The sequence below is a fragment of the Labeo rohita genome, chromosome 19 (genome assembly GCF_022985175.1).
Source record: "Labeo rohita strain BAU-BD-2019 chromosome 19, IGBB_LRoh.1.0, whole genome shotgun sequence".
Lineage (NCBI taxonomy): Eukaryota > Metazoa > Chordata > Actinopteri > Cypriniformes > Cyprinidae > Labeo > Labeo rohita.
Window position 1 is genome coordinate 8,413,350 of NC_066887.1, and position 15,620 is coordinate 8,428,969.

Consider the following 15,620-nt stretch of genomic DNA (forward strand, 5'->3'; position numbering starts at 1 on the left):
TCCAGCTGAAGAAGAAGAGTCTTATCTACCAAAACGATCGGTTATTTTCATTAAAAAAAAGTACAATTCAAATACTTTTTAATCTCAAATGCTCATCTTGTCTTGCTCTGCCTGAGCTCTGTGTATTCTGGCTCAAGAGTGTTAGGGTATGTCGAAAAACTCCAATCATATTTTCAACTCAACTTCAAAAATCATTTCAAAATCGTCCTACATCACTGCAGACGTATAGACGCAGTCATTGCAAAATAAACATGCAAAAAAGATCAAACACCCTTAACAAAAAAGGTAAAACAGCAATATAGGACGATTTTTAAGTTGAGGGAAAACATGAGACTGGAGTTTTTCGACATACCCTAACTGTCATGAACTGGAAAAAAACAGGCAGTCCAGGCAGAGTAAGACGAGACGAGTGTTTAAGATTAAAAAGTATATAAATTGTATTATTTTTAAGAAAATAACTGATCATTTCGTTAGATAAGACACTTCTTTCACAGCTGGGATCGTTTACAAACGCATTTGGGATCGTTTAAAGCTGCATTTAAACTGCATTTTGGAAGTTCAAACTCGGGGCACCATATCAGTCCATTATATGGAGAAAAATGGTGAAATGTTTTCCTTAAAAAACATAATTCCTTTACAACTGAAGAAAGAAAGACATGAACATCTTGGATGACAATTTGAGTACGTTATCTGTAAATCTTTGTTTTGGAAGTGAACTTCTTTAACTGATGGACTGGAGTGGTGTGGATTACTTGTGGATTATTGTGATTTTTTTATTAGCTGTTTGGACTCTCATTCTGACGGCACCCATTCACTGCAGAGGATCCATTGGTGAGCAAGTGATATACAGTTGCAATCAAAATTATTCAACCTCCTTGACCTCCAATACATTTTGCTGCAGAGAACAAATTTTTTTTGAAAACAATTCAACAGAGGCATCAGTACAGTATTAGAGAAAGTTCATTAATACACATTTGATTAATTCTAAAAACGTAAGTTGATAAATAATAAAAATTGGCTCTAAACACTCATGTTCAAAAGTATTTAACCCCCAAAAGCAGAATATGGTGCAGAATCTTTTATTCTTTAAAACCACCAATAAACACTGCTTGGAAGTGCTTAGTAGCTTCAGTCACCTCTCTACTGCAATCTTGGCCCACTCCTCGACTGAAAAAGCTTTCAGATCACTTGTAATCTTTGCTTTCTTCAAATTTAAACAAATATTTATACTGAAAATTAAATCTGGAGACTGAGCAGACCACTCAAGAACATTCTATGACTGATCTCTGAACCAAGCATAAGTAGACTTGGAAATATACTTTGGGATGATTGTCCTGCAGGAAAGTCCATTGATCATTAGCTTCAGTCTTTGCACCAAAGACATCACAAATCTTGCCAAAATGGCCTGATACTTCAAAGAATCCATGATATCTTTCATACGGCCATGAAGTCCACTTCCTGCTCAGTAAAATAACCCCATAAAAGGACTGATCCACTACCATGTTTGATGATGTGGATGGTGTTCTTCTGCTTATAAGCTTTGCCTTTTTTACACCAGACATACTGCTGATCCATAGGTCCAAAAAGTTCCAGTTTGGTCACGTCAGTCCATAAAACATACATCCAGAACTCCACAGGTCTATCTAAATGAATTTTAGCATGTTCAAGTCACCTTTTTGTTCTTCTTGGTCAAGAGTGGTATTCAGCAAGATGCCTCAAGGTGAAGGCCATACTTGTCTTGTGTTCTTCTTATACACTGCATTGAAATGTTTTTCCTCCTTTAGCCGGGTCATCTTGCAAGTCTTTGGCTGTACATTGCAGGTTTTTCTCAGTTGCTCTGATCAAACATTTTATGATATTGTGCTTTTTTGTTCAACACCCTCAAAGGTTTTCTGGTACAACACTTTAAACTAAGGAATAAAGCTGCCAGCTGTGTCTCTAGGAACTTTTAACGTCTTGGAAATCTTCATGTAGCCTTTGACTTTCAAATATAATAAACTATTTCTTCTGTATAGCCTTTGTGAGAGATCTATTAGCATATTAGCTACTCAGTGTCAGCAAATGCTTGGGCTAACTGTATGTATGTGTAACAGCCTAAGCTAATTCTGTTTTTTTTATAGAGTTTCTAAAGTCTTAATTGTGTTTTAAGACAATTTTGTTCTCTACCATAAAAATATGTGACTTAAAACATGTCGAATGGGGGGTTGAATAATTATGACATACATTAAAAAATCCTATAATTCAAAAACATTATATATTGACATTATCACTTTTAATATGTCAGTAAACTGTTGTAGGTGCAATTTTTATAAAGTCCTGGATCTTCAGAAAAGCTTGTAAAGTACTGCAGTCTGTGGGGGGTTGAATAATTTAGATTGCAACTGTAATGCTGAATGTACAAATCTGTTCTGATGAAGAAACAACTCATCTACATCTTGGACGGCCTGAGGCTAAATACATTTTCACAAAATGTTCATTTTTAGGTGAACTACTCCTTTAAAATTGTCATATGTGCATCAGACCTCATAATAAATAATTCAGTACAACTCTTTAGAAGAACCATTCAAAAACAAAGAGCAAGTATGATAGCAGTGTTAAAGCACATCTTTCTGAGGATTTCAGATTGAGAGAGACTCACCTGTCTCGCCAGCACAAGCAAAGTGACGAAGAAAATGAACAATGACACGGATCCCATGGTCTTCAAATCTTTAAGAACACCCGGCCTGAGGAGGAGCAGACAGGCAGAAATATAAACTTTGAAAGTCAAGAGGACACAACGAGACAAGTATTGTGTGTAGAATAGAATACAGATTTCTCAGCAACACTGTGTCGACCTAACCTTATTCAGATTCATGATGTTGTTGTAGCCACCTTATTTTTCCTGTAAGAGCAGGTGAGGCGATTTGTAAATTTTATGGGTGTGGCTTCCAGACTCATCCACGTCCAACTTTTTTTAGCTGTATTTTCTGCTTGATATTGCACAATGATGTGTCCTACCATATTATTCTAATGTATTATCTTAATTATGAACACACCGATTTACTGCACGTTGTTATTCTTCTCATTATTTCCCTATAGCAGCTAATGAACCAGAAGTCTTGCCCATAGGCTTACTTCTGTGTTGAAGAACAAGGTGGATAGGCAATGGTCATAATATTCCATAGCCAGTTGCAGTGGCCAATTTGAGCAAATCTTATTTCATTCAGAAAGGCTTAATGAAATCAAGGAAAGGTGAAAAAAAGGACAGAATAATAATTATGAGAGAAATGCAACAGGCTGTTTTTTAAAAAATGTTTCTCGTCCTGCACTGTCAAGCCCTCCGAAAAGACTAATCCACACAAAGCCTGCCATCTCAGCAGCAGCACCTGTCACTCATAATCCCTGGAGATATTGAGAGACCTTCTTGAAAAAAAATTGCCTCCACAGTTGCCAAATGTATCTATGTGGTGCAATTCTTCATTCTTTCACTCACTGTGTACATACAATGGAAATATGAAACCAAGTGGTGTCTACAAATAAATAAAACTACAGTTTTTTTGTGACAACTTTTTGGGTTCACTGTATGTGGGAGCATATGGGAGACCAGTACCGGTCCAGTGGCTTGGTCCTGTAGAGGTCCGTGCTGTAATCATCCAGTATAGAGGCGTGGGTCTGAAGAATGATGATATTATAACCCACGACAGCAGCAAGCATAATTATCATCTTCAGCTCATAGTTTATCCTCAGGAACACAGAGCATGAGATCAATCCCAGAATGCAGCTGTAGATGAAATACTGCCGGGGAAGAGACAGCCAGTCAGATTCACATCTGTACATTCATCAGGGCCAAGCAGTATTAAAGGGGTCTTATTATGCTATTTTAAAAAGTCTTGATTTTGTTTTGGGGGTGTACTAGAACATGCCCTCCAGCCTGGCCCAAAAGGTTTGATTAGTTCCGGGTTTAATGAAGGCCTGCCTTCCGAAAAACGAAATGTGTTGTGATTGGTGAGCTGTCCCGGTGCGTTGCGATTGGCGAACAGCTTAGACGGTGTCTCATTACTGCCATGCCTCTTACCAAAGTAGCAAGTTCCGTGTACAACTGTTAACGCAAGCTAGATTAAAGTGATTCCTACGTTTTAAATATTGATATTTTTCTTACAAAAACGCATCGATTCACTACAGGAGGCAGTTATTGACACCCCGAAGCCGTGTGAGACACTTTTTATTATGGATGGATGCACTTTAATGGACTTGTTTTGGACTGATGAAGAGAAACACCCATCTGTGCCGTTCTAACGCTTGCGAGTGCCAGGATAAATTTTAATATAATTCTGATTGCATTTGTCTAAAAGAAAGAAGGCATATACACCTAGGATGCACGGAGGTTGAGTAAATAATACGCTATAGTAAGTTAGTGTTGGGTCCTATTGTCAGCCTGTGAGGTCGCTGATACATGATACTATCATGCTCATTTATTTAATTATTTACATACTTAGTAGTTGCCTGAAACCAGCTCCAGCATAAGGCTAAAGCAATTTTTAATATGACTTAATTTGTATTTAACATGACAACAATTTAATAAAAACATTGTAAGTTAATAATTATAATGCTTACACTACACACGTCTACTGCGCGGCTCAGACATGGCCACCGGAAATTATTGCGGTCACGTTAGTCAATGCTTGTGTTCACATCAGCCGTACCTCCATATGTGTTTCAACCCCCTATCATTGAAAGAACCCCCTATGGTGTGGCTCCGACACGTCCACCGGAGCTGGTCACATCTAGTCAATGCTTGTGTTTATACCCGCTGCTCCGTGGCATGTGAAGCATCCCTGAAGTGGCTTTCTGCGCTACATCGCTAAAGTTCGCTAAAGGCAAATCTCCCACCTCGTCCCTACCCACCCCGCAACCTTTCAAATTTCAGTAGGCGGGATTTATTTTAATGATATTCTAATGGGCCGCGTTGTCACATCATAACACCTGGAAAACAAACACTGTAGTCCAAAGGAGCCGTTCATTGTAGTTCTTGAAAAAGGATTTTTTAAAAACGAAATATCTCCCTTTGGAGTGGACTTTGAGATTTGTAACTTTGTAGATCTTTTTTATGCCCAAACATACACACCACACACTGATTAAAGTTCAAAAAGTGATAACAGGACCCCTTTAATACAAAAAGAACTACGTATGGAGTTTGGCTTTAAATGCTAAGAGTTTAATAACAGAACACACATATCACATGATGACTTATTACAAAATGGATGTTTTTTATTAACCAATGCACTGTATTATTCTAGGAAAATGCTTGAGAATGCTTTTGTCCACCATCTTGATATCTGTAAAGATCTCATTTAATTTATGCACTACATAGCTCTTAGTGCATAACTATATTTTTCATCTTTGAAATATCAGCACAGAGTCACCATACATAATCACGCACAGTATAAAGTGACATATTATTTACTGATGCAAGCTGAGACAAATTGGTTTATCTTATGACACTCATAATTCATCACAAGTCTGTTCTGTCAAAGACAGATGCAGAGAACTTTTTTTTTTAAACCCATATCTCAACAGAGAATTTACAGTTTGTTTTTATGTGAGCCTGTAAATAAAATGATGTTAAGTTCACTTTTTTTCTAGGATTTGTGGGCAAAAGGCATGAGAAAAGATTTGTTGCAACTTACTGGCAAGTAGAACTTGTTTGAGGAGTCTGTGACTTGACCATATGGACTATCCATACTGCTGTTGGAAATGTTGAGTGGAGATGATGCTACCATCCTATCTTCCCCTAAGAAGAACTTAAAAGCCAACAGATGGAGAAAAACAAAACTTCGAGCATTACAGCAGAAAGACACCATCATTCTTAGCTAAACACATCTGCTGCATTTTGTAACAAATATGTTTCATAGAAGTTCATGACACTTTTTTTTTTTCACACAAGTGCAAAAAAATCAATGACCTGCAAGCAGATGGGAAAAGTAGAGATGATGACCAAATGCCAACTTTGGCAGAATAGAAGCTTTTTGTCCAGTTGGTGCATGATTTAATTGAGAAGATGCTGAGATGCTCAAAGCATGTTGAGCTGTGGTGTATGTGACTACTTAAATTCATTTATTCATTTATATACGGTGGACCAAAAATGTTTTGACACTTAAGCCGCAATTAAAAATGCATGACTGTCACTGCACGAGAACAAAATATCAACGTTTTAACAAGCCCAGCTAAGCAGCCTAACATTTGATCTTAGATGTGTGAAACCAAAACCTCCATTATTCAGTCACATTCCTTGTGTTTCTCTCCCACAGGGAAAACCAATCACTTGAGCTCAGGGATAACGTCATTAGATCCATACTGGATCAGAGCCCTAGTACAGTGATGCTAACTGCAATGATGAATCCAACCAGACAGCTGACACTAATACTACTCTGCCTGTACTGTGAACCTCTACAGCTAAAACCCTCCAACTGGGCCAAAAACTGGTGACTGATTTATCAGCCAACTGTCCCAATGAATGTGCCATGTAATATATTTTGTAAACACTGATAGGTTTATGTATCCTAGGAATGAAAATCGTGCACAATTTAACAAAGAAGGTAACTGGCCTTTATGTCGCCTGTCTTGTGTTGTAGTCTTCAACAAAGTAAATCACCTAATCTAAGCTTTCAAAGCTTGGGATGATAAGAGCTGAACTGTACCACTACACATGTATTTTCTTGAAATTATTTTGAGGGTAAACGATGCCTATGTCACATGAATTACTTACACTCTAAAAATGCTGGGTTCTTTTTTTTTAACCCAAATGCTGGGTTCAGCCTGTTGGGTCATTTTATTGGGTAATTTTTAATATTTTCACCCAGGTACTGGGTAGTTTTTCCTGCACTCTAAAAAATGCTGGGTTATTTTTTAACCTAAATGCTGGGTTCAGCTTGTTGGGTCATTTTATTGGGTTATTTAAAATCTTTTTACCCAGGTGCTGGATAGTTTTTCTGCACTCTAAGAAATGCTGGGCTCAGCCTGTTGGGTCATTTTATTGGGTTATTTTAAATACTTTTTTTTTTTACCCAGGAGCTGGGTAGTTTTTCTGCACTCTAAGAAATGCTGGGTTCAGCTTGTTGGGTCATTTTACTAGGTTATTCTAAATCTTTTTACCCAGGTGGTGGGTAGGTTTTCTGCACTCTAAGAAATGCTGGGTTCAGCTTGTTGGGTCATTTTATTGGGTTATTTTAAATCTTTTTACCCAGGTGCTGGGTAGGTTTTCTGCACTCTAAATTTTTTTTTTTACCCATGTGCTAGGTAGTTTTTCTGCACTGTAAAAATGCTGGGTTATTTTTTTTTCTAAAGCAAATGCTGGGTAATTTTTCTGCACTCTAAAAAGTGCTGGGTTATTTTTTAGACCCAGTTGCTGGGTTTAGCTTGTTGGGTTGTTTTATTTGGGTTATTTTTAATATTTTTACCTAGGTGCTGAGTAGTTTTTCTGCACTCTAAAAATGCTGTTTTTTTTTTGTTTTTTTTTTCAATCCAAATGCTGGGTTTAGCCTATTCAGTCATTTTATTGGGTTATTTTTAATATTTTTTACCCAGGTGCTGGGTAGTTTTTCTGCACTCTACAAAATGCTGGGTTATTTTTTGAACCCAACTGCTGGGTTTAGCTTGTTGGGTCATTTTATTGGGTTATTTTAAATATTTTGTACCCAGGTGCTGGGTAGTTTTCTGCACTCTACAAAATGCTGGGTTATTTATTTTTTTTTACCCAAATACTGGGTTCAGGTTGTTGGATCATTTTATTGGGTTATTTTGTAATATTTTTAACCGAGGTGCTGGGTAGTTTTTCTGCACTCTAAAAAATGCTGGGTTATTTTTTTAACACAAAAGCTGGGGTTAAATTAACCCATAAATTGTTTTTAACCCAGCATTTTTAGAGTTTACAAGGTTCCTCAGGGTTCGGTACTTGGTCCTCTCCTATTTTCTTTTCTTTTTTTAAAAGTTATATTTATGGGAGTCTTCTGCCTTTATTGGTACATTACAGTAGAGATCTGACAGGAAAGCATTTGGTGGAGAGGGAGGGGGCAGGATCAGCAAAGGAAGTAGAGACAGGACTCGAACTAGGGTCGTTGTGAGCACAGCTGCACTATATGCCAAACACTAACCACGAGGCTATTGGCACCGACTCCTCTTCTATTTTCTGTATACACAGAATTAGGACTTCTAGCAGAGATTCAATAGCATAATGACATTTTGTAATATTATTTGGGGAAAATATCTTCTTTGATATGGGTCTTATAGGTCACAAGATGTTTGAAAACCTAAGCAAGAGCAAGATTTTGTGTTTTACCCTCATTTCTAAAGAGTTCCCTGAATTACTGAACCATAAAGCAGCAGGCTGTTCACGATACCGACATAACCATAACCAAAGCAAGCAGGGAGTATTTCTCTTATTGAACATGCTCATAATAATGAGTTATATGTGAAACTAATAACTGTCAGTCATTTTAAAAGTAGTCTAATCTAGCTGATAAACCAGGCATTAGTAGTAGTGATGCTCACCATGTTGAATACGGCCATGACTAGGATAAGTGCAGTGGTTGCCATGGTGAGTGCAAGTCTTATCCAGGGTTTGTTGGTGATGACTTGAGAGGAGCCGGGGAGCCAGGGCATTGTGCAGGAGGCTGCTTTGCCCCATTGCTACGGCAACAAGAGAAAAAAAGAAGAAAAAAAAAAGCTTTAACTCCCACCAACATCATTAGCATATCTGCTTCCATTCCAAATGCTCAAGGTTATGATTGTGCCCCACAAGTCAGAGACACATTAATAAACATAACTTCACAGTGAGTGAATACATAACAATAAAAATCCATCTATATCAACTATGAGACAAAGACAACACGAAACGCCATTCACAATCCATTTTACTTCCAAAATTTCCATAAAAATGCAATTGACTAATTAAAGACTTCTTCCCTTCTGAAGCATAGCTGGTATAGTTTTTCTGCGCTCGTCAAGTCTGACACTACTTGGATTCCAAAAGCGATTCCATTGGCTGAAACAACTTTGTTTGTGTTTTCAATTAGTTTCAATTAGTAATTAGTAGCTCAGCATACCATTATTCACTGGCAACCACTTTTGAGGCTTCTGAAAGACATGTGAATAGAGGTTTGGGAATGACATGAGGGTGAATAAATAGTCACAACATTTTTGAATAAACTATCAATTAAAGCACAACTAAAAATGAATGAAGAAAGATCAAACCCCTGCCTCAAAATGTTTTTACCTGAAATAAGACTTTGTGGTCTTGAAGAAACCGAGTACTTATTGCAGTACTAATGTAATGTCTGTAGAGGCCGTGTAACCTTAAGTGACTCGGTTTAAGCTACATTGTCAGGATGAGTTTTAACGCAAATGCAGTGGAACAGCACTTTACAAAACACTTAACCTTGACCATGTGCAAGAATGCTTCGGGCTTAAATCAAAAAGAAGCAAAAGAGGTTAAGGAACCAAAAAAACAAAACAAAACAATAAAACCCTCTCACCAGCCAATCACACGTTAGTTACAAAAAAATAGCTTTAAATATTTAAACACAACACTGCTACTGGATAACCTTTACCCCTCTTTTGTATTTGTGAATCTGTGGGCCAAAGTGAACTCTCACATCAGATAAATGGGAAACAAAACTGAGAAAGACTCTTCCAAATTCCAAAGAGCTCCAGGCACTCATGACTGCCAGTTGTTTGTAAAACCAAAAGAGAGTCCTACCATAAAAGAAACTCGAAATATGAGTGCCAGAGCTTTGTAAAATGGCCCCTCATACCCGCAGTCCCCAAACCCACGAGGACTTGAGTTTACTGCACGAAAAATAAATGACAAACAAACCAGTAAAAAGTGTCATCACTCAAGCTGGTTTTCTTTTGACACAAAAACAGAAAAAAGAAAGGTTTTTGGGTTAACGCAAGGTCTCAGTTCAGTTCAGTGTGGCCTATTTTTTTCATCATAGATTCTCAATCTTCAAATGAAACAGCTTGGTTAATTAATGAACTGGGGACGAATCAAGTCGAGCTGGTGGGTGATCAGCATGAAAACCCTTCAAGTTCTTTGGAAGGTCGTGCCTTCTAAAAATATAATTTTGATGCCTCAATACACAGAAAAAACAGGTTACATTGATTATAGTAGGAATTCCATGGAGTGTATAAGATTGGATCTCATACGTCAAGAATAAAATTATGTTTTACATACAGAAATTGAAGTCTATTTTTAAAACTAATAATTTTTATAGCATTGTTACGTTTTTGCATTATGACCCCAAATTCTAATTAGCATTTTCCCAGGAGTTTTCTCAAAGGTCATTCTCATAACATTCTCAGAAGTGAAATTCAGTAATACTTACACAACAGATTTTAAATTAAAGCACATAAGATTTTTACATGTTTTTCTCTTATGCTAAAAAAGGCTGCACTTGTTTGATAAAAAGTACAGCAAAAACTGTAATATTGTGTAATATTATTGCAATTTTAAATAACAGCTTTCTATTACAATAAATGATAAAATATAATTTATTTATGTGATGCAAAGCTGAATTTTCAGCATCATTACTCCAGTCTTTAGTGTCACATGATCCTTCAGAAATTATTCTAATATGCTGAATTGCTGCTTAATAAATATTTGTGCTAATTAATATTTTTGCAGAAGCTATAATACAATTTTTAGAATTCTTTGAAACAACAGCATTTATTTGAATAAAACTATACATTTTTAAACAAAAACACAACATCTTACTGAGCCCAATCTTTCAAAACACAATTTAAATAATATTTTAAAAAACTGAGTATTTAAAATATTGAAAATAATGTTGCAAAACAGTGAACCATAACGGTCATAAAAACAGACTTAAAGGAGAACTGCACTTCCAGAACAACAATTTACAAATAATTTTCTCAGCCCCTTGTCATCCAAGATGTTCATGTCTTTCTGTCCTCAGTCGTGAAGAAATTATGGTTTTTGAGGAAAGCTTCAAAGGGCTTTAAACGATCCCAGCCGAGGAAGAAGGGTCTTATCTAGCGTAACGCTTATTTTTTTTCAGAAAATAAAAAGTTGTATGCTTTTTAAGCACAAAAGCTTGTATAGCACAGGCTCTGGGATGCGCATTCACGACGCTACGTACTATTAAATCACGTCGAAAGGTCACACGGAACGTAGGTGGAACTACAGACCCAGTGTTTACAAAGCGAACGCGCAAAGACTAAGAAAGTGCAAGTAAGTCAAACGCTGTTTACAAACAAAAAGGTACAGCGATGTTGGACGATTCTGAAGTTGTAGGAGGAAATAAGATGGAGTTTTTCACCATACTCTACACAGACGATGAACTTAGACGTGATTTGTAGTAGTGATGGGAAGTTCGGATCATTTTACCGACTCGGACCTTTGAGTCTCGTTCAGCAAAATGAACAAATCTTTTTTCGAGTCATTTCGTTCATTTTAGCAAAATATACTTAAAATGTTACATGTTACTTCCCTAACACATCTACTGCTTACACAAACATTGATCACACTACAAACAAGACAAAACTGTAATGCTATAAGAAACAGAAAAGATTAATTCATTGTTTACCTGGGTCTTTAGTCTATGATTAGCTCATCTCACCTCTTATCTGACAAGTTTTTGGGTTTGAGTCGTTCGTTCATCACGTGACAGCCCCATAAGATGAACGAACGACTCGAAAAACCTGAAGACTCGAAACAGGTGAACTAATTCCAGTACAAAACCTAATAGGATGTTGCGCATGCGTGACTGAACGAATCACTCCCCGAGACGACTGGTTCTTCCGAGTCACATTAAAGATTCAAATCATTCAAGAACGACCCATCACTAATTCGTAGCATCCTAGAGCCTGTGCTACACGAGCATTTGTGTTTAAACAGTATACAAATTTTTATTTTTCTAAAAAAATGACTGATCGTTTTGCTAGACAAGACCCTTCTTCCTCGGCTGGGATCATTTAGAGCCCTTTGAAGCTGCATTTAAACTATATTTTGGAAGTATATGGAGAAAAATCCTGAAATACTTTCCTCAAAAACCATAATTTCTTTACGACTGAAGACAGAAAGACATGAACATCTTGGATGACAAGGGGGTGAGTAAATTATTTGTAAATTGTTGTTCTGGAGTTCTCCTTTAATTTTCTTTAAGAAAACATCATTCTTTTTTGATTTCAGAGTGGAATATGACGAGAACATGTTCTTGACAGATTTCCCTATGAGTGAATCTACAGGCTTTTGAATATTTAACAAGCCATTTCGCTCTAAGCTTTCATAATATATTAAGAAAGAAAGAGCGGGAGAAAGAAAATCGAGAGACATGCAGGTGACATTTACTTAAGCCATTTATGTTCCACAGGTCCAAAGTAGCTGGTAATTTGATTATAGACAACGTTCTCTAAGAGCTGAAAAAGAGTGTTGTTCCTCGGGTTAAAACAAGGAAATTTCAGTCTTGTTTTGATATGGTGTTTTTTCCTTCCCGGTATGGCATTTTCTCTAACAAGATGAGGGTCTCAAATGTGCGGAAACCTCAACTTATTAAATGACATTTCAGTACATGGTTATTTCCTCCATGGAAATGGAAAAATATGTAACATGTCAACATCTGAATAGGCTGAATAGACAAGCCAACCTGCCTCAGTCCCTGTCAATTCACTCTCAAAGACAGCTACTTCATATTTACTTCTACAAGTACCAGCACCACTTACCAGTATGTGACCAGCAAAACAAATGGCGAGGATCAAGGCGAGCAGCAGGAAGGCCATTCCGAACGAAACTCCAAGGACGGTGGTTCTGTGAGAGACAAAATCATCAGAGATACTCCAAAGCATATATACTCATTCTTTTTGTATGATTGATATAGTTTGTCTCACATGAACATCCAATCTCTACACATCCTCTGACATGAAAAGAGCAGAAATAGATGTAATACCTATGGAGATAAGAACCAGTGCCTGGCATGTCTGAATTTAGGTAGGTTTTTTTGGTAGTACTTCTCAGTATAAACTTTGATGCAACAATGTCTGATGATTGTTGCGGTTGGTTGGTATGCGGTTGATAAGGGGTTATAAGTAGGTTTAGTGCACTGCTATGCCACTGCTATTGTGTTTTGCAAGGTGATTGCTACTTGCTCCAGGTCAAAATAGCCCATCATCAAATCTGCATCAAGACATTTAGCTCTTGAGATACACCCCACATCAGTGCTATATTTGTATTATTTATATAATTATATACTACTATATTATTCATTAATAGTTTGAATTAGCTTTCATGTTAATATTTTTAGTTTTCATTTTATAATTTATAAGTTTTAGTAAATATGTTTTTTTTTCTTAAATTTAGCTTTACGTATATATATATATAAATATATATATATATATATATTTTCTCAGAATTGTGAGATATAAACTCACAAATGCGAGTTATAAAGTTAGAATTGCGAGATATAAACTTGCAATTCTGGTAATTCATCAGTCTTTTTTCCCCTCAGAAATGGACTTTATAACTTGCAGCTGTGAGTTTATATCCCACAATTCTAAGAAAAAGTCAGGATCGTGAGATACAAACATACAATTCTGCAAAAAAAAATTATAATGTATTATTTATAAATATTTCAATGGCGGGTTAATTTCCTTAATATTCTGACTTTTTTCGTAATTGCAAGTTTATATCTCACAATTCTGACTTTATTTTTCACAATTGCGAGTTTATGGCCCAATATTTTGTCTTGCAATTGCGAGAAAAAAGTAATTCGAGTTTAAATCTCGCAACTCCGAATTTATTTCCCGCAATTGCGAGTTTATATCCCACTATTCAAACATTTTTCTTACAATTGTGAGTTTATATCTCACAATTCTGACTTTTTTCTTGCAGTTGCAAATTTATATCTCATAATTCTGACTTTATTTTACAAAATTAAGTGAATTTCCTGCTATTCTGACTTTTTTCTTGCTATTGCGAGTTTATATCTTTCAACTTTGACTTTTTTCTTGCAATTGCGAGTTTATATCCCCCAATTCTGACTTTTTTTCTCGCTATTGTGAGTTTATATCCCGCTATTCTGACTCTTTTCTCGCTATTGCAAGTTTGTACCTCACAATTCTGACTTCGATTCACGCAATTGTGAGTTAATTCCAAGCTATTCAGACATTTTTCTCACAATTTCCTGTTTATATCTCGCAATTCTGACTTTTTTCTCACAACTGCGAGTTTATATCTCTTTTTAATCTAATGATTATATTTTTGTTTAGCTTTGTATGTAGTAATTGTACTTCAACTTAAAGCAACTGTATGTACTATCAGACTGATTTTGAAATTTATATTTCAAGGCAAATATGCAAGTTTGGTGAGTCTGGTGATGAAATTTAGCTTTTTTAAATTTTATTTTATTTGACAAAAACAGCACTTTTTTATTGTCATTGTCCGCTAAGTGAAAAGGTCTGATTGCTTAAAACAAGCGCTGCCCAAACTCAGTTCTGGAGGGCCGATGTCCTTCAGAGTTTAGCTCCAACCCCATTTACACAAACCTGAACCAGCTGTTCAAGCTCTTACTAGGCATGCTAGAAACTTCCCAGCAGTGTGTTGAGGTAACATGGAGCTAAACTCCGGAGGAGATCAGCCCTCCAGGATCGAGTTTGGGCACCCCTGGCGTAGAATAATAACAGAACATCTATTTTCATCAATATTCAAGGTAACATTCACATGAACAAATAGTGAGGGACAAATTAGATGTTGAAATTCAGGCTTTTGGGGTTGGCAAAATTTAGAGAATGTAAATAATCCCAAGCAAGCATCAAACATTTTAATAGTTTGTGAATATAGCAACAAAAGTGTTTCGTTTCAGTCTTTGCGGGACCATATCTGACTATAAATCTGATATAAAATCAATGTCAGGAAGTGAGAACACAGCTTGAGAGAAAGCGTTGTGCTCCCGGCTCTTGTGAATGTGTTCTCGGTCAACATTAGCAGTAAATTAGGGTGACGTCTTGAATAGATTTTTCTGTCTGACTTCATACAAAGGGAGACATCATTTCCAAACCAGATTGGCCTCTGATTCAAAAAAAAAATCTATAACTGTCTGCTTAGGGCTGTCTTTTTCAGACAGGCATTGACGTTCCCATCATCACGTACTTTATCGCTGCACTCATTTTCTCTCAATTGTGCAGATGTGTTGTAATATTATTATGTGTCACTTGGTCTAAGTGCTGTGGGAGACGGCGTAATTGCATCGCAAAAGACAATGAGATACTTTGAAGATGTGGTGGAGATGGCACTTACTTTGGCAAGACTAAGACCTGCACTATGAAGATGCAGAAGAAAATGAGACAAGCACAGGTGACGTAGTACTTGAAGGCCGGCAGAGTTGTGGCTCTGTACTGTTAGAATAAAAATGAAACATCTTAGCTATTACCGTTTTCTATACGTCTTTGTTCTGAAGCACCCACAGTATTTGCTATTTGCTTTTTCAATCTCTAGATGGAATGTACCTCTTTTTCGAGTGCCTTATTATGAAAGAACAGAGATATCCTCTGAATGTCCTCCGACTTCAGCCACTGTCTGGTGGAAAGAAAACATAAATTCATTTATATTATCATAAAGTCATTTATAACAA

At 36.6% G+C, this 15,620-nt stretch overlaps 1 protein-coding gene across 2 annotated transcripts in view; it reads right to left on the reverse strand.

Moving 5' to 3' along the window:
* adcy2b (adenylate cyclase 2b (brain)) overlaps nucleotides 1–15,620 on the reverse strand; it is a 104,750-nt gene that overhangs the window by 6,718 nt on the left and 82,412 nt on the right. For both annotated transcript variants that reach the window (XM_051136001.1, XM_051136000.1), the window contains exons 13-19: nucleotides 15,496–15,565; nucleotides 15,287–15,384; nucleotides 12,718–12,802; nucleotides 8,527–8,664; nucleotides 5,667–5,780; nucleotides 3,590–3,774; nucleotides 2,639–2,723 (exon numbers count right to left, since the gene is read on the reverse strand). In XM_051136001.1, coding sequence (XP_050991958.1) covers nucleotides 2,639–2,723; nucleotides 3,590–3,774; nucleotides 5,667–5,780; nucleotides 8,527–8,664; nucleotides 12,718–12,802; nucleotides 15,287–15,384; nucleotides 15,496–15,565 — 775 coding nt within the window. The remainder of the gene's footprint in view (nucleotides 1–2,638; nucleotides 2,724–3,589; nucleotides 3,775–5,666; nucleotides 5,781–8,526; nucleotides 8,665–12,717; nucleotides 12,803–15,286; nucleotides 15,385–15,495; nucleotides 15,566–15,620) is intronic.